The sequence below is a fragment of the Heliangelus exortis genome, chromosome 7 (assembly GCF_036169615.1).
Source record: "Heliangelus exortis chromosome 7, bHelExo1.hap1, whole genome shotgun sequence".
NCBI lineage: Eukaryota > Metazoa > Chordata > Aves > Apodiformes > Trochilidae > Heliangelus > Heliangelus exortis.
This window is the reverse complement of record NC_092428.1, coordinates 8,703,933-8,723,917: the sequence shown is the minus strand read 5'-3', so window position 1 is coordinate 8,723,917 and position 19,985 is coordinate 8,703,933. Positions and strand designations below refer to the sequence as shown.

At 39.9% G+C, this 19,985-nt stretch overlaps 1 protein-coding gene across 2 annotated transcripts in view; it reads right to left on the bottom strand.

Moving 5' to 3' along the window:
- Positions 1 to 12,573, bottom strand: part of BTAF1 (B-TFIID TATA-box binding protein associated factor 1) — a 41,798-nt gene extending 29,225 nt beyond the window's left edge. Inside the window, exons 1-4 of one of the 2 annotated variants that reach the window (XM_071748632.1) lie at positions 12,237 to 12,573; positions 5,637 to 5,760; positions 4,460 to 4,574; positions 1,591 to 1,737 (exon numbers count right to left, since the gene is read on the bottom strand). In XM_071748632.1, coding sequence (XP_071604733.1) covers positions 1,591 to 1,737; positions 4,460 to 4,574; positions 5,637 to 5,760; positions 12,237 to 12,250 — 400 coding nt within the window. In that variant the 5' untranslated portion in view covers positions 12,251 to 12,573. The remainder of the gene's footprint in view (positions 1 to 1,590; positions 1,738 to 4,459; positions 4,575 to 5,636; positions 5,761 to 12,236) is intronic. The other variant, XM_071748634.1, reaches the window with a different exon arrangement.
- Between the last annotated feature and the right edge of the window lie 7,412 nt (positions 12,574 to 19,985).

Here is a 19,985-nt window from a genome sequence, read left to right as displayed (position 1 = left end):
AAATCACAAATTCCTAGGAAGACCTTTTCTGCTGGTAAAACTATACTAGTGTGAAGCAAGGCTCATTTAAGCAGTTAATAAAACCTACCTCAAGAATGTTGTGAAGCTTCAACATTGTAATAACTGAACACCTAGACTCTGGAAGTACCCACATTTACATAAAAATTAGAAAATTTTAGTGCTCGAATAAAAATCTCCAAGTAAACCAAAAGTTGTAGCTTAGAGGACTTTAGACTCCACTCTCTTTTTACAGGTGCAGCATGGAAACCAGCCAGGAGACTGAGGTTTTGTTTTAAAAAATATTTGCACATAACCTTGTAAGTAGGTAACCAATAGTAGCAGAATTTGGAGAGTATACAGCAGGTTGAGAAAAATTAGCTGACAAGCAGAGGAATACAAAGGAGTCTACAAAGTATTTTTCCTTTCATCAATTCATCTTTGAAAAAAACGTCAAAGACTGCTAATTCTAAAGACTGCTTAACCTTGCTTTGCATCCATTGATGTTGGCTACTTACTTGCAAAGGAAAGATGCTGCAAAATGCAGAAGAGACAGCAGCTTTTGTGCAGTTTCCCACTAGTTAAAAAAGCAGTACTTTAAGCTATTTTTCATTTATAAAATCAAAAAGTAAAAACTGATAAAATATGTATGTGCTATCATACAACATTGGAAGGAAGATCAGACTTCTATGAACTTGTGCCTTATTCCATCTACTTGATTTCTGAACAGGTACGGTTTCATTAGAAGAGATGAAACTTGTACGACACCCTATTAATCTAGAATAAAAGATGGCAAGCAATAAAATAGCCAGGATACTGCTTAAGTGTCAGCATCTACAGGTTCTGTTCCTTGCCGAACTAGTGATCTTCTGCATACACTTCACAGAAAGCATCACACAAAGGGAACAAGTGAAACAAGGCTATGCAGTCAGAGCATATTCTCTTATGCAGTAATTTTATTTTGTGCGGAAACTGGAAGATGGACTGGAATTTTGGTATGAGAGTACAGTAATAGCAAAAAAGTATCTTGGATTAAAATAATTCAATGACATTACACTGATATAAAATAATTCAGTCAAATAGTTGAAAACAGATACCATACAAGTGACTTAAAAGACATTACACAGTCACCCCCACTTGACCTTCCAAACTCCAGTTTTATCACAGGTATTTTCATTAAATCTTTCTATATTTTAACGCTTCAGGATTTTCAGCAAGCCACATCTTACTACTGAATTTGGGAACACTTTTAACGAAGAACAAGTAGTGCTAGTTCCTGCACCTTTTAAAAACATCTACAGAAGTCTTTAATACTGCTTTTTCCACTCCTTTCAGGTTTTCACTCTTCTACCCCCTGTACACATACAAATTCTGAGGAGTGTAAAAACAAGCAGACTACACAGCTCCTAAAAAAAAAAAAAAAGAAAAGCAGCATTCCATTTGAGAAGGATATAATACAAACCAGTTATGTAAGGAATATTTTCTTATTTCCTAGCATTCTGAGAAACCATGGATGACTAGACTTACAGTACTGACATAACAAACTTTGAAATCAGTAACCTTTTTGTCTGTAAGTAAAATTTAGAGATATACCTGATTTATCATCTTGGACTTCAAATTCTGCACCAGCAGATCCAAGAAGAGATGCACCATGTTTTAGCAACCGACCTATATCAAATCTGTCAAAACGTAACCGATCCGAAGAAGATGAATCTTCCATAGGACTTTCTGAGCCTGGTTCTGAACAGGACATTAAAAACAGTATTAAGGAAAAAGTGATGAAATTTTGGTTCAGAATTATGGCAGAGGATTAAGTGAGAGAAAGGAAGAAACAAGTTCCTCCAAATGATGCATCAGACATACAGCATTTTGATTCAGAAAGTGTAAAACTTCTATTCCACAAAGGCAGACTGAGAAAGCTCACTTAATGCGCTTAAACAAATTGAGAAAATCATTCATGTTCTGTTGCTAAAATTTATCTTTTTTATATCTTGGACACTGACATACCACTCTGTACAAGTTCAGCTTGCAATCTGGACTGCATATGGCTCACAAATAGTTCAAACAAGTATCGTGCCAACACTATATCTATCATATGATCAACAGCCAAGCATACCTGCTATGAACACTGATGAGTAGCCTTAACAGGTACAGAACAAAGTCAGCTACCAAGGACTGCTGAGGACTACTTATCAGCTCTTCTCAAATCCAGTTGCAGACACAGTGCAGTTTAATACTGATACAGAAGAGATTTGTTCCTGATAAGGTGTCTTATTTCCTAGTTATGAATTCACCTCCAAAGTATCTTTGACACCTCAACACTCAAAGATTAGTGTTTGTGGCTCCTAGTCATGTCAATTTAGTATCCAAAAAAGACAGACCATTCCCACAGAATTTACCACCCTCACATCCTGAATTACAGCCAGCAGTATAAAAACAATTGCTGCCTACAAGAAATGCAGCATTTAGTTTGGCATGCTTCATCACATTCACACTCACACTTATGAAAGATTCATGCTACTCTAAATGAACAAGTTAAATGCACACAGAAGACTGTGCAAAATAAACAATACCTGCATTTCTTCAGATCTGAAGTTAACATTTCAACACACATATAAAGACATGATTTATAGTAAACCTAAGAACCTGAATGCAACCAAGACCACTGTAATGTCCAATGTATTTGACCTCTACATCAAATAATTCAACTGAAATGAAAAAAAAAAAACCAAAAAAGTCTGCTTAGCCAGTTATACCATTTAACAGGGCTCACTCTCTCCCAAATGTAATTACCTTTCCAATTTCATATCTGCTAAGCAGATAAACAAGAACTGGACAAAGCATATAACCCATCCTTCAAAACAGCATCTGTGCTTGAACACTGACAGGTTGCCCCATTTCCAAGTACAAATCGTACAAACTGTACTTGGAAAGTACTGTAATTAATTCTTAAAACTAAAATGGTGAAATTAACTTCTATCCATGACAGTAAGTATAAAGTTCTTAATAATGGATATATACAATTAACTAGGAAAGAGCCAGAATGGCTTCTGCAAAAACCACACTCATTAACCTGATTATCAATATCCTTTAGGAACTCCAACAACTGGATAGATGGAATCCAGCGGACAAAATATATTGTAAAAGCTTTTGGCTTTGAAGGAACCAAGTTACCACAGAACTGGGATAAAAGTTAGCTTTGGAGTCCTCCAGAGACCAGTGTTGCTGACTGCAGTGTTGCAACCAATTGTATCAGTCTTCAGCAGTGGGAAGGAAATCTCACTATACACTCTTCTCTAAGCTCTTTTTGGTAACCAAAAGTCACAATGGCAATGAAGAATCCAAGAAGGACTCTCAGACTAACAAGCAAAGAGGTAGGTAAGGTGTAGAATGAGTAACCTAAACCATGCCTACAACACCAAATTCTGAACTGGCAATTAACGTTTACTAAAGATCTCGAATACACTTCTGGCAGTTTTCTGCATTCACCAGTTTAATTGGGCAGTGACAACAAAAACAGCTGTCTAAGTAGTAGGCATCATAAGGACACTCAAAACATGAGAGTGCATCATTTTGCCATTACGTATAAACAGCAGTACTCTAGAGAAGGAGGCATCCTGTGTGCAGTTCTGTGCATATCCAAGACAACGTGAGGAAGAAAAAGCACTGAGAAAGGCCAAGTTACTTTAAAGACAAAGCAGTTTTGTGAGAAGACTGAAGAAATGGCAACTCTTCTACACGGAGAGAAGTAAATTGTTGGAGGACAGCAAATATGATGGTTTACAAAAATCATACGGCATATGCAGAGCTTGCTTGCCAAATCCTATAGCAACAGGAGGGAACTGGAGGGCACAAATGAGGTCAGATTAAAACAGACAGGAGTTTTGTTGCTGTTTTATGTTTGTTTTTTGTTTTTTGTTTTTTTTAATAGCCAGTGAATTTCTGGAACCTGTGCTACATAAGGTTGTAAACACAGGCAGTGTCAACAGTATTAGACAAAATCACTGAAAATAGGTCTGTAAGATGACAATAAAAGCAACATCCCTAGCATGAAATTTTCAGATGCAAAGTCAGTACAATAGAATAGACTTCAGCAAGCTGTCACTTCACCTCTCTCAGAAAGGTGCTTTGAGCAATCAAACAGAGAAGAAAGAAGGTCTGCAAAGTACCACGAGTAAGTCAGTTGGTTAAAACTTTTGCCATTTACTTGTTATTCCTTTTATTTTAAAAGTAAAGCTTTATGAGGGTACAGAGCACAAGCACAGGAATCTTGGAACACAGGTCATACACATCATTGCAACCAAATCTGAATATCTAAAGCCAAAGAGGTTTACTACAGTCTACACATATTAAAAAGTCTATGCTCATACAAAAAACCAAAACAGAATGATAGATGGCTTGACAAGTCTCACATCAGCATCAGGATAGACAATGAATTCTATATAATTAATTTAAGAAGCACCTTGTTTTGCTCTTGGAGTTGGATTCCATTCAGGTACATTTTTCACTATTGCTTCAACAGCCTGGCCAGCTGCAATACGAGTATCCCAATTTGTACTTCTTAAATACACTAGCACCTTTAAGGAGAGATTAATAAATATTTGTGTCAAACATACATTCAGAAAAATCTATGACCTGTTATGTGCTATTAAAATACACTTACTTTTAGTGCTATGGATTAAGAAAACATTCAAAACAACAAAGGACAAGAAAACAAACCAAAAAAACATGAACAGCCTTCTCTATATTATGCACTGCTTAGCAGAATTCTTGCCACAGTTAAGACAATAAAAATTTAAGATATATTTAGTCTCATCAGTCAAACTCAACCTTGATTTCCATCAGGTACTAAACAAGACTTGAGACTTCTGATTTTTTGCTATCTAAAAGGAAGTGTTCAAAAGAGATTAATAAACCTTGAAACTCTGAAGTCATTTAACCCAAGAAAGAGAGGAAGAGAGACAACGTATGTCACTTGAAGCAATGTTTGCTCTTCTAAACTAATTTACCACTGTATCTCAGACCTGGAGAAACTATTTCTCTTAAAATAGTTTGATATTCATGATTCCTTGGCCACTCTTGATGCCATCAATTGTGGCAAGGGCACCTGTTCAGTAAGAGCAATACTGAGGTCACTCAGCCATCTACAGCAGCCAGGCTACTTCTGGTGCTTTTACTGGCTGGACTGAAGTCTCAAACTAATGTAAATCACCATTTTCTAGTCCTTTTAAAGACACACACTCTCCTGTGTCTTTAATGCTGTATCACATCAGTAACCATTTTTAAAGGCAGGACCAGACTTTTTTAGTAAGACAGTATAATTTGTCATTATAGAAGAAAATCTGAACTTAAAGCAAACACTGAATACTGATACTGAATGCAAAATGAAACGTGACTTGGGAAACCATTTCATAGCCTGAGAGAAGATCAGGTTTAACAGAAATAGTCTTCTAATTTTCTTCAGTCTCCTATATTCACACAAAACACAAGACCACGATGTTTTTTCTTCTTCCCACAGAAACAATGCCCCTTTAAATTAGTTTTATTCTCACTATTAAACCACTAAAAGCAAGCTCAAACATAAATCAACAACAACAAAAAACACAAAAAAACCCAAACAATCAAAAAAAGATGCTTACTTTAGACAAGAGATTATTCAGTTCTTGAGGATGCAGTTTCACTACCTCCCCAAGTTGCTGTGCAGCTGCTTTTCTTGTTACTGGTGTTGTACCGGTGTCCAGTAAAATAAAGAGACGATCAAGCCTAAATATGATTAAAAAAAATGAAAATGTTACACTATACATAGTCTGGTTGCCCATTTTAATGAATATTCCCCCCATTTTTCAGTTTATCTAATGCAAATGGAAGAAATGTTTGCCTGAAGACAGTCAGTAACAAATGTATGTTTCCCTGATAAGCAGTTGCTCTAAAAGCACATTTAATGTGGTAAGCAAAAAATTAGAGAAACAGCTAAAAATAGATTCTAAAAAATCGCAATTAAAAAAATTGTTCTTTTCATTGTTCTGTGACAGAACATTTTCAGACTTGAAAAATACATATTGTGAATCATCTTGAACTTTGTGTGATAGAGAAAGTAAAGGGCTCAACTGCTCATACTTTGCGTTATCATTTCTTGTGAAGATATACTCTGTGATCTATATCAAACTCTGCTTTCTCACATATTTTCCCCCCTAACTACCTGGAATACAGAATACCAAACCTATTGTTGTATTTTCAGCTTTGAAATAATCCAGTACTTCTGGCCTTGCCATGAAGTACAGGAATTTAACCAGCAGATCTGCTGGTTAATGAAAATGGAAACGTATCTAACCTAGCATTTTCATGTTATTAGACAGGCAAGGAAGAAAACCAAAGCTTCACAAATCCAGTTCTCCCAAATCAGTGACAGCAGACTAGTCAAGAAGAACATACTAAATACAGTTATTTATAAGTATTTTTTTCCTTTGTACATTTGACAGTAATAATCCAACCTGATCTGCAGCCCTCGGTATTATTCAGTACAAAATGTTCTACCTTGCAAAGCAACCACAGCTTGCACTAACGTTCTTGCTTGCTCATTCTTAAATTCATCCCTTTCGGTCTTCATCTCTTTGTGAAGCTTCAGTGTTCCACTCTCAAGAAGTCTGCCATTTAGCACCACCCATTCCTTTAACTATGTCAAGGTTTAACACTGAGCCAGCAATTAAATGACTGTCAGATGCTTTCTATTTAGCCCTCTCCCTTCCCAGAAAGGAAAAGGAAGGAGAACAAGGGAGACCTACAGGTTGGAAACTAAACTGCACAACTTTAATGAAACAATAACTATGGGGAAAAGAAAAATATGGACTAAAGTATACAAAACCAGTATCATAACCCTGCAATAATGCTCATGTTACCAGTGAGGCTGCAGAGCAGTCCCTGGGAAAGCCCCAGACTGGATTCCTGGACTCAAAGGCCGATGGAAACTGGATTCGGGAGCACACAGACTGGGATCAAAGGCAGAATAACAGGCAAGTCCTGGCAGGACACCAGCTATGGCCAGAGAGCTTGATCCTTGTAATGCCTTATACTGAGCATGATGCACAGTTTCACAAATTTTAGGTTACCTGTCTAGTTCACTTCTCCCCACAGGAGGGTAACAGGTGTTATCCCTTTTCCTCCCTTTGGTTTGCAGCACATAAGATTAGCAGAACGAAGCAGTGACCTTGGTTCTGCGTATCATTCTCCAGCAATATCTATAAACATTGAAAATTATCAGTCCTAGAAGCAGACACTGACTGAAAAACATGCTGCTAATTTCAGCAAGTGCAGCTACTTAGAAGAGACCTTATTGAAAAGTCAAATTACTGAAAAGAAAATTCGATATTATGTCCTGGTTTGAGCCAGGACAGAACCAAGTTATTTTTTTTCCATCTCCACTGTCAAGCAGAATACGCATCCTGGGCAAATTCCTCAGCTAGAATTCTTTATGTATCAAAACAGAAGGAAATCACTGTGAGGACCTGCCCCCAGAAAAGTCACGTTTAATGGCAATTTTAGCTACAACACTAGATATCCACTCTTAAACCCACAACAACTTTTTGAAGCTGTATAATCCCGAAACACAGTCAGTTGTTTGGTCTTAATCTGCAACATCCTTGGTTTGTAATTTATGATTTTAAATTATAATATGCCTAACTTGCATACAAATGCAAAATAAACCAAAAACTCTTCCCATTGTTTCACATCACTATAGGGAGGTTTCAAGCCCAGCAAAATAAAAGGCAGCAGGATTAACAAATAAAGATAATGTCTGAGTAACAGTACTCCTGGTCACCCTAATAATTTCCCTACCCCAGACTTCCCTAATGTACAATTTCCAAACAGTTAATATTAAAATTCTTAGTTAGTAAAAAATAATTAAAATTCTTAATTTAAGCGTTAATGTGGCTGCAGCAGAGCATGCCAGAGCGTAAATTCTACTCCTCTAGCTGGAAAGGTACCACTGAGAAAGTTGCCACTAAACAGCAGCACTAGTTTCTTTAAATTAGTTTTCATTCTTAGTTTCATTTTGAATTAATAAATACTAAAAATTCTAAACAGATTATTCTCAGAACTAACAGTATCTAAACAACACAATAAAACCACCAGAAATTTATGGATTGTTATGAAAAATCTAAACACTAACAAATGAAACCTATCCATAAAACAGGTACCCCTGCATGTTAATTGCTGTGGTAAGTGATTAAAAATATTAAGTCCTTCACTTTTAACTCAAGGAATTATTTAGATAATCTTTGCTATCATCTAGTCCTGGGTCACCTACATCTCACTGAGAGGGCAGCAACCATACACTTCTATGAGCTTATTGCAAGGTATTAACTTGTTCAAAGATGTAGATACTTCCTCACTTTTGCTGTCAGGCAAGAAGAACTCTAACAGTGAACAATTTCATTTGCATTGTTATTCAGCAGAATAGCAAGGCTGGCTCTTGTAAGGGGCAATATCATCTCTCTAATCAACACTTATGCAGAATGATTGTGCATAAAGGAGGTTTTGTGAATAGAAGTACACAGAAACTGTTATTGACCCCCAACCACTAAACATAACAAGCTTTTTTTTCTTCCAGTTCATTATCACAGCAAAGACTAGAAATTCTTAAAAATGACAAAGAACAAACATGAGAGCAGGTACTTCCAAAAGAACCATCACAACTCACTCAGTGGCACTCTCCAGATAGCACTGCCAGAATGCAACTCTTAGGAATTTACAGTACAAAACATATCCAGCACCTTTCTCTCAGACACTTGCTTTGCACAAAAACCACACAGAAATCTAGAAAACATCACTAGATTAAAATTTATAGTGGCCAGGGGATAACACTCACTCAAAATCCAACCCAAGTTCTAATGGATATGGCTTAACTTTTCTTGTTGATCTGATAATCCTTCATTCAGGGTGGTGTTTCACCATTTGGTCAAATCCCAGCTTGATCAGCTTCACAGCTCAAGCTCCTACTAAAGCACATATAAACTTATATAATCAAGTGAACAACTTCAATTATACAGTGAGCAAGCAAAAACAAGATTCAGAGTGGAAAAGTGTGATGATGCACAAAGAATGGATTGTGATTTTACTTCTTATAGGCAGGAGACTATAAGTGAACAGTTATGAAGGTGGGCTGGTTGAGGATAACAGAGAAATCATCTTGTTTTCTACAATGGAGTGGAAGGGACACCTGGTATGATACAAGAGCTCCATCACCACACTGGTCACAGTACTATATACACTGCATATGGAAATCAACAGAATGCTAAAATTTGCATAATTCCTTATGGAATATATATTTCCTATTAATATATGATATGCAGTGCTAGGCTGTAAATGTTTTATCTATAAATTATTATACACATAGCTACACCCAACAATGTAGGCAAAATCCATTATGATAAATTACATTACAAAAATTGTGAGAAAGAATAGGAAAGCGGAACACCTGTAAACAGGTGATAGAGGCAATGCCTTTGTGAGAATTCCAGTTCTAGTTGCTGGAGCATGTTAAAATTCCTTTTAGAACACAATCCTGAGTTTCTACTTTCATTTCACCCTGTTGGGCATCTGCTCTACTTGTGCTTCTGCCCTACCCATGACTGTGTGGGCACTCCCTCCCACAAAGATCAACAGTGAAGGCTGTTCTGGCCTTCAATTGATCTCCATCAATGAGAAAAAGTTACCTATTTTTTTTACCCCCTTTTGTGTCAGAACTCCTGTAACTGCATAGTTTAAAGCATGTACCTGTTCTGATAGTACAAGTATGTGTCTTTGAGTACTCACGAACACCTACTGCTTATTCAGTTTAACACTTTCCATGAAAGGACAGCCCTGACGTAGCTTCCCAACAATGTATAAACTGAATTGCCCCTTTAGAAAGTTTGTGATAATCCCAAAAGATGGGTTTTGTCGTCCCCCCCCTAGGCCCACTGCACCTGCAGAGTTCAAAGCCACACTCGACCTTGGTCACTAGAGAAACCCACACACCAGAGCTGGGTATAAACAAAAACAACCCATCTTATCTCTCTTGTTCTCACAGAACTGGACTCCACAGCCTCCCAAAAACCACAGTTTCTCTGAAAATAAAAAATATTCTGTCCCTGAAAACCAGAACACAAGCATATACAAAACAACGATTCTGCAACATCTTTTGGGGTGAGGCATCTACTGTCTGGAAGGAAAGAACCTTTTAAGTTCAATTTTTGAACTAAAAGGTAAAGACAAGATGTATTTTATTTAACCAAGTAACAGTGACATTATATTATCAGTCCAGCATATGAAAGGCTCATTTGTCAAGAGTTGATGTGCAACTTCAAAAGGGATAGAGAGGTTCCACTGTAACTATTAAAAAATGGGTGGCCAATTTTACAAAGTATCATTTATGACAATTACAGAAACACTAGTTATTTCTGGAGAACTAAGATGTTACACCATTTCAAAACCTGCAATTCTTTTACCTATTTTACATGTGAAATTGGGACAATTCTATACCAACTCACAAGTACAAAAGCACCTTTATTAAAGTTCTATCCTTATGTTCAACTTGTGAACATTTTGATCTCAAAACTGTACTTTAAGCAAGGCAGCACGTGACAATAGCACACCAAGTTTTTAGTGCTCTGTGTTGAAGCTTAAGAATGAACGGTAAAGAAACCACTTTTTTTTTCTTGCCAGTTACCAGACCAAACAGGTGTTAACTATATCTTCACACAGAGCACTGCTTATTTTCACTATTATTTTCACATGGTTTTACAGAAATACAGGAACACTGGTAACCATGTTGGAAACCAGCCTTTACAGTGTAACACAACCTCAGCACACAGCTGAAGAGCTGTATATCCCAGTTAGCTCCCATATCACACGTACTTAAGCACAGTTGTTTGAGCAGACTACCCCAGACCTAATGTAATTAGCAGAATACTACTTTATTTTATATGATGTCTTAAAGTACCATTTTAATGTATTAGTCTTGTTACATCAATCCTCACTACCTCCAGATTTTTATGAACAGCTTTGGAACAGCAAACAAACAAACCTATATAGAACAGATTGGCAAAAAATAAGAAAAGGAGGAAATAGATATTTTGTAGAATATTTTAGATTGATATTTTGTGAACTTCCTACTTCTAGAAGTCTTAAAAGCTGCACTGCTGCTGTAAATTTTGATTAATAAAGGATTTCCATTAAAAAATGAGCATACCTTTGCTACACAAAATTGTAAACTTACTCATACACAGCTTCAGAAACAAAATTTATTTTTGTTACAGCACTTTGGAAGTAGAGATACTACTACCACGTGACTTGAGGCTAATCTATCACAAGGCTAATTTGGATTTATTATTTGCTTTCCGCTATCCTGTTTTAAAGCTAAATATGCTTATTGCACACACACAAAAAAGATGACAGGAATCTGCTCGATATTTTTAATAAAACTGATCTATTAAGACACACCTGGGTATCTGTAAAATGAGTACTTAAAATGATGGCACACCCCAGCACACGTGTGTAAGTAGATACTACCCAACATCTTGAGGCAGAGCCAGAACACACTAATCACTTGTCTCCATAGAAGCCTGTTTTCGGGGTATTTTTGGTGTTTGTTTTTTCGGTTGGGTTTTTTTTTGGGCTTTTTACTTGGTTGGGTTTTTGAGGTTGTTGTTTGGTTTTGTTTGTTTTTTTGTGGTGGTGGTGGTGGGTTTTTTTGTTTTTTTACTTTGTTGTGGGGTTTTTTTGTGATTACTTTACAGCTAAGGTCTCTGAAAAGCAAAACAGCTTCTTCTCAGCTTTTGAGACTCGATATAATTATACCCTCTTCTCTAGCAGTCCGACTCGAGGAAGGACTACCCAAAAACATTAAATCGTCGAATTTGTGAGGAAGCCCATAGCGCCCCAGGCAGACCCCTGCGGCCTGAGGAAGGGAGGGGGCTTCGCTCTGCGCCAGACACGAGAGTTTCCCCAAGCCAGGAAGCCAAGTCAGGCGCCGCAGCACGCAGCCTCCCCCGAACCCCGCCGAGGCGGCCCATGCCGCCGCAGAAGGTGGAGGCCCCAGGGAGGCCTCCGCAGGCTCCCGAGGCGGGGCGGGGTGGGCATGTGGAAGCCACGCACCCCTCTTCATCCCCGCACCCCCAAACCCAGGCCATACGGAGGACCGAGGCCCGCAGGCCGCCGCTGCCGGCCCTCCTTCCCCACCCTTCCCCGCTCCCACCAACCTGGAGACGGCCATGGCCGTCCGGAGCCGAGTCCCACTGAAGGCGCGCGGCGGGACAGGAGGCAGGGGGGGGCCGGCGCCGCTCTGCCAGGGAGGAGGGCGCAAGGCCTAGCTGGAGCCTCTCGGGCGCCTCACCCGGCCTTGGCCCCGCCGGTGATCCGCGGGGAGCGGCTGAGCGCAGCTGTGGCCGGGAACGGTCGGAGTCTCGCTCCCCCCTGGGGGGCAGCAGCGGGGCGGGCAGGAGCGGTGCACAACCCTCAGAGCGCGGGTTAAAGCTTCTATTCCCCCATCGCCAGGGCGAAGCCCAATGCCGGGCTTTATATGAGCAGCCATCTTGTATTTATTCCCTTCCTCCATGATAGCCGCTTCCTGATTGGCAAGCGTGCCCGGCCGCAGCCAATGGGGAGGCCGCTTCTAAGAGCAAGGAGGGCGGGCGTACGCAGCGCCCGGACTGAGCAGGACCAGCCACGGAGCCTGCCGAGCCGGCTGCGGTGGGTGCCGGCCTCCGGCGGGGCGTACCATCCGCACGGGGCTTTGGGGAGGCTCAAAGGAGAGCGTCCCAGTCCCTCACTCCAAAGGGAGAAGAGAGGCACCACAACGTGAAGTACCTGCATTTTTATGCTAGTCTACCGAGTGGTGGCTCTTCGCCTCCGCCAGCGTGGTGGGAAAGGGCGGCAGAGAACTCGCGAGCCCACAGCGCACTCCCCTCTCGCCGAGGTGCGCTGACCCTCGGCTTACGCCCGGTGCTGCGGCGAGGCAGCTCGGCCCCCGGAGACTACGGCCCCCGGCGTGCAGTGCGCTCAGCGCAGCTCCCCTGCGCGGGGACGCAGCCCCGGCGCCTCCGGGGACTGCCCGGCGTCCTCCCTGTTGCGCAGCCGCTTGGGTCCTCCAGGAGAGATGAGGCCGGTGGTACCCTTGCAGCGGTTCTCCTCGGTTTTACTCACAAGGATTTATGAGCTGGCACCAGCCCTCCATTCCTCAGGCAGCGCTCCCCGCGGCACGGCCCAGTCACAGCGGCTCCGTGACCGGCTGCCTTCCACTTCTTGTTGTCTGCTTCCTCAGTGAGGCAGCTGGCCCGTCCTGCCTGCCCGGATGGGTTTTGGGCAGACAGTAAAGCAGAACTGGGCTTAGAGATCCCGAGGATCCCGCCCGGCAGGCTCCTCCACCCCGCTTGCTCCACGGGGCAGCTGGCCGCCCATTCCGTTAGCTCTTGGGAAAGAGGAAAAACCTTACCAAGTGCATGGTATCGGCTTCAGTCAGATCCAGAGAAACACAGATTAAGGAATTAGCCTTCAACTACCTATTTAAATTAATGACCCTTTAGCTGATGTACATAACCTTCCATGGGATAGGCTGAAAGTGCAGTAATATATTTTTCTTTCTTCGAAGTGATAAGTTAACTTGAATAAACACATGAATTTGCATAATACTGTATGATGAAGTTTTCTTGTACCGTCCATTGGGGTATTACATAGAAACCATGACCCCAGCCTCTACTGCGTGGTTTCCCTTTCCCTGGAACAGTTAACACTTCGTGTACGGGATCTCTCTTTCACTCCCCACTAACAGGCGTATTACAAATACACATACTAATCCTGTATGCAAGTTCAGTCTTTTTATAGTTCTATAAACTAGACAGTGGTACATAACGCCTCAATTTATTCTTAACGAGGAGGGTCCAGCCTCTATCAGAGTCCTCTGGAAAGGTCTGCCCTGTGTGTGTACGGACACACAATGCCTCCTCCTGCCTGTTCCCTCTCCCGTCCTTTGGTGGGAGCCCTGTGGTGACTAGGACTTGATGTTAAAGTGGCAATCAAAGGCCAGCATTATGAATCAGCCCCAGGCCTTTGCATCACAGAATAGGGCCAGAGCAAACCACAGACACGATTTTCAGTGGCAGTCGTGGTTTGTGGCACTCGGTGACCCAGATTCCTTTTTTCTTCCCTGCCATGGCTCTGGTGTAGTACCTGCCTTTAGATAGCTCAATATACCTCCTCCTACAAAAATTATAGTGGATTTAGATGGAGGCTAAGAGCCTCTTACTGACGTACTCCAAACTTAAGTGCACTTTTCTTTCTGCCATCATAATGCATCACGTGTTGCAGGTACAGCTGCCTGGTCCCCATATGCATACATGTTTTCACATGATGAGGTTCCTGCTACTCAGCCATGAAAGGAAGCTGAGGTAGGGAGCAGCAACAAGCAAGCTGAGAAGAATATTTTTTTTTGCATGTTCAGTGTTGTTGACACGGATGTATAGTGAACATCCCTGATAATATTACATTTTTTTAGCCAGGAATCAGCAGCCGCCCTGTCCTGCTGTGGGTGTTATTGAAATGATCCTCAGGAGCTATTTCCAATTCTAACAACCTGTTTCCCCAAAAAAACATTTTGTACATCAAAAACATTTGTACAACAAAAACATTTTGTACATTGTTTTAGTAGCAGTCAAGGCAGACTGCATCTCAAACATGCAACAAAATGTGTTCTGAACAGCTCTGTAGGGTTTATCTTACCTGTTAAAATAAGTACAGGAAAAATATTGTTGGTGGCTCTTCTGCACTGACTGCTTGCTGAAATGATGATATACTATAGACCAGGCAAAACAGAAAAAAAGACACCAAAATTATTGTTTATTTACCTAATAGGCATACTGGACTGAAACACAACTCATTCACTTCACACCATATATTTATGTATTTTGATGTATCATTTATGTAAAGCACATCATTAGCTGTTTACCTGTATCTTCTGCTCAATCCAATTCTTCTTTGTCCATGCATCCATTCACCTGCTCAGTTAGCCATACTGATCCTTTTTGCACAGCTGTTTTCTTTTGACTCATTTTTCAAGCAGTAGTCACACATTTTATCCCATTTCTTTTCACATATGTTAAAAAAATCCCCCCTGCAAATCTCCTGTGTGCCAGTATACTCTTGAACCTGTCCCTAAATTAGATAAAAATCAATAGTCAGTTGGTATGAGTGTTACTTCATGCAGTGATCTCAATTGTATTTATTTTGTTTCCTTTTCCTGCCAACTCTGTCCACCTGTGAGCTCTTCTTGCTTAGTCTGCAGATTCACAGTGACTGCAGCTTTCTCACTTGCTCTGTGTACCTTCAGAGCCCAGGGAAAAAAATGGTGCAGTCTCCCAAGTACTACAGCTGCGCAAATAGAAGATGTCAGAGGCAATTTTCCTGGTGGAATCCCTCCTGATTAGAAGTGACATTCCATAATCTTCTACATGTTCTAGTCTTCTAGTTTTGTTTTTCCAGTTAGTTTTTCAGGTCCTGAAGGTCTGTAGATTTATATTGCTCAGGATCACACCAGCTTCTTTGTAACTATAAGTAAAATATCTGATATCTCCCAGTTTGGCAAAAAGCATATTTTCATAATAGTTTGCACACATTTTAGTAGCTGTCTTATTTGATTTCTTATTTCCCTTGAAAATTTTGTTTGAAAAGCAACTAGTCTTTGAAACGTATCCCTACTTAGCAGTTTGTTCAGACATCTTCTGGTGTCTTAATCACTATCATTATTTTGATTATCGAGGGAAAATTGCTGTGAGATAAATTTGTGCTGGTTCTTTGCAATGTGAGTTTCTTAATGAGGCTTTCTGTTCTGAGGTCTGCAAACTAAATAGTTACCTCATAAGCTATTTCTAACATTTAAATTCTGATTTATTTCTTAACGTCGTCTTCTTCAAGTATCTTCCCAGTTTTAATTTATATTTCATCTCTGTAGGTTAGTCCCCTTTTTGCTGGTATTACTAAAGTCAGATTTCTGATTGTTAAAAGATTTATTTTTTCTCGAATAATCTCTTGTTTCTTGGTAATTAATACTTTTTATTTCTATTCTGCTTACTTTCTCTTTTTTTTTCCCCAAGGTGTATTTATTTTTTAGCATTTAGGTTTCACTAGTTTCTGTGCCGAGTCTCATGCTTTTAAGTGTCTCATTTTTACTCTCAGGAAATTTTTCACTTAGCTGTATAACCTTGAAGCCCTCATTAAAAATGGCAGCTTAGACATGGTCTTTCTTTTTTCCAAGTTCTTCACTATAAGTGATTGTGGCTGGAGGCTGGATGGTGATGTAGTCCAAAAAGCACCTCAGAGATAGCAATAAATGCAGTATTCTGACAGACAAATCAGGGCAAAGGCACTGCTACCCACAACACAGATTAGCAGAGTTTGAGAAAAAAGTTTCCTGGGCTCCAATTTCTCAACATCAAACAGGATTGTAATACAATCAGTTAGTGAAAACCACCAACATCTGAAAGGTTCAAAGTGTCTCTAGGGCTTTATAATTATCTTATTAGATGACATTACCTCTGATCATGTTTAACATTGTAGATTCAGGATCATTTTCCTGAATCAGATGCTCCTGCTATTACAGACAGAGAGAGAAAACTTCAGATTCTCTTTTGTGATCTGTTCTCAAGGATTTTCTCTCATGACATTGCATGGACTTATTCAGAAGAGGTGCTCCTAGCCCATTCCCATTCTTTCTACTATAAACATATATTCCATACAACTGATCAACCTTGTACAAGGTTGTACAAAAACTTTGTTTTTGTTAGCCATGGTCTGTAATTCCATTAGCATTTAGTTCTGTGAACTCAAGATTTCTCATTTTCTAACTCAGCTCTTCTTACCACTTTATGATGTGACAGAAGAACATTTAAATTACTGATATTCTTTGCACACATTTTCTGTATAAAAATATTTTATAATTCAGGTAGTTTGCTGTTCCTGTGGCATGTTTTAAGGAAACTGTACAAAATAGCAATTTCATACAGTTGCTTTTTCCAAAATAACTTTTGTGTTTACATTTAAGTCCTCCATTTTTTTACCTCTCTCTGCACAGTGTTACTAGTAACTATACCACTTCCTATAGCAAGAAAGTGACTAAAGTGTATATACATTCACTATATCTAGTTTATGACCTCTGGAGTATTAGGAGATTAACAATAGTAACTCACATAGACAACTGCATCCTTATATGTGATCTCTCAGTGACATTTAGGAGAGCAGAGATCTCCATTTATGTACAGAAATTTATATATGTGTTTATAATGCACATAGACATAATTTGTTCACAGATATACATCTATATATAAAATTAGTGCTTTGTGTCCAGAAAGAGGACTGGAGAAAAACTGTTGGCACGCACCTCGTTGGGCTTTTTGGTTCAAGGTAACAGGCAAAAATAAGCCACAGTTAGATACAAAGAAAAATTGGAAATTATGAGGTCACACTCTTCCTATAAATCTGTAGGTTTTTCTACATATGCTTGTGGAGAAATGCAACATGAAAATAATGAGAAAAACAAGTACAGACATTTTATTAAATTCTTGAATTATTTAAGCTGTAAGTTTTTTTCTCTTTATTTTCAGTAGTGAGATTATTCTTTTTTCATGTGCTAATGCAAGAGGGACAGTAGCCTATGAAGTGAAAAAAACCCTGAAAAACTGCATGTAATTCCAGTGTGCACAAACTGAATACAAAGACAATAAATAGAAAAGCACTTCTGTCATCAGAGACATAAGGATTCAGAAACACACTATAATGCTGAATAAACAGGGCCAGAGGTTTCACATCTAGTCCAGCTCTTTCCAAAAGCTGCTGCTTTTCAAAGACAGAAAAGAAGCCTAATCTGTGGCCATCATCACAAGTTCTGCTACAGTTAATGAGTTTAAAATACATTCAAAAACAGGTTGGGTGAATCTACCCTTTGCTCTCTTTTTCATGATAACTTATAGAGAAAACGGTATTTTCCTTTTAAGTTGCAAATGCTGTTTCTCAATGTATTTTAGGCCTATTAAAGACTTCTGGTGTGTAACTTTTGAAAATCAGAATTTTCTACTCACCATTTACCAGAATGCTGTTAAATAGTGTCCCCATTCAAGCAATCCCAAGCACCAGTATAGGTTGGTAGTAACTGGCTTGAGAGCAGCCCTGAGGAAAAGGACTTGGGAGTGCTGGCGGATGAGAATTTCAACATGAGCTGTCAGTGTACACTTGCAGCCCAGAAAGCCAACCAGACCCTTGGCTGCATCAAGAGAAGCATGGTCAGCAGGTCAAGGGAAGTGATTCTCCCCCTCTACTCTGCTCTCCTGAGACCCCACCTGGAGTACTGCATCCAGTTCTGAAGCACCTTTTACAGGAGGGACATGGATGTGATGGAGTGTGTCCAGAGAAGGGCCACAAGGATGATCAGAGGGCTGGAGCACCTCTCCTATGAAGACAGACTGAGAGAGTTGGGGTTATTCAGTCTGGAGAGGAGAAAACTCTGAAAGGACCTTATTGTAGCCTTCCAGTATCTGAAGGGGCCTACAAGAAAGCTGGTGAGAGACTTTTTGGGATGTCAGTAGTGATAGGACTGGGGGGAATGGATTCAAACTAGAGGAGGGTAGATTTAGATTAGGTGTTAGGAAGAAGTTCTTCACCAGTTGAGACACTGCAACAGGTTTCCCAGAGAGGTGTTGGAAGCCCCTTTTAAGGCTGGGCTGGACAGGGCTCTGAGCAACCTGATCTAGTGCGAGGTATCCCTGCCCATGGCAAGGGGATTGGAACTAGATGATCTTAAAAGTTCCTTCCAAACCTGAAAATTCTATGATTCTGTGATTCTTTTCTCAAAATGTTAATTTTGCTGCATAGACTTTTGTTTGGTATTTCAACTTGTGAAATAAAACCTATGTTTTATTTAAATATGTTAGAAGAGGTCCTCTGAAGAGCATGAGGATCATCCTGGTCTGCATCGGCTTCAGAGTTTATCTATCTTGGGGACTCTTTCATCTTCCTTTATGTGGAACATTAAGGACTGAATGTTCCTTATAAAGGAAGAAAAGTGCTTCCTGCTTTCCAAATGACTCTGCGTTGACTTCCTTGTCATAGAGGCAGTAACTTCAGATTTGTTTGTTGCACTTTAACTAATTCATAACTAACTTCTGTGTGATGGGTACAGTAATAGCAACCTTAGAGCGTGCTTTGATAGTGCCCTGAAAATGTGCAAAGAGACAGGTATTTGTAATAAATTGGATTTGATTCTCAGATTTCTGAAGTTATGTGATGCCTGATGCTCAGTAAAAATCTAGCTGGTTTTCAGTGTGGGAAACAGATTTGTGGAGTAGTTTCTTACTTGACTGCCAGAAATTCTTATTGGATTCTGGAGGGAATATCTAAAGGATATTACGCTACATATAGGCTAGATTTAAAGCTTAAAGGGAAAGCTTAATTAGTTTTAAGCTCCCACATGACTTTATTGCAGGATTAGAGGTCTGAGTGCACCTGTATTTTTTTGATAACTGTTATTTACATCAGTGTAGTGCTCACACAGAGCTGCAGACACAGCTTAGAAGACCCAGATAAGAAGTTGCCAGGAACCCCTCCTCCAGCATGCACCTTCTTTTTATACCCAGTAATCTTTCAGCAGCATTTCACACATGCACATTTCTTCCCTCACACTGATAACTCTCTCTCCCTGACACTTTAATTTTCATTTGCTGTCTTCCTTAATTTTTCTATTTTAAAATATTTTCTCTGCCCTTCCCTTTCCCTTCCACCCCCTGCTTGTCTTCTCCCTTCAGGAGTACAGAGAACCAGGTTTCCTCCTCACCTGCTTCCTTTTTGTCATCTGTTTTTTCTGACTCTCCCTAAGAAGAAGAGAGAGATCTGCGCATTTGGTAATTGCTGTCCACTTTAACCAATAAATGATGGTTCCACTGCCAACTGGAGCAAGAAAGAGTCAGCCT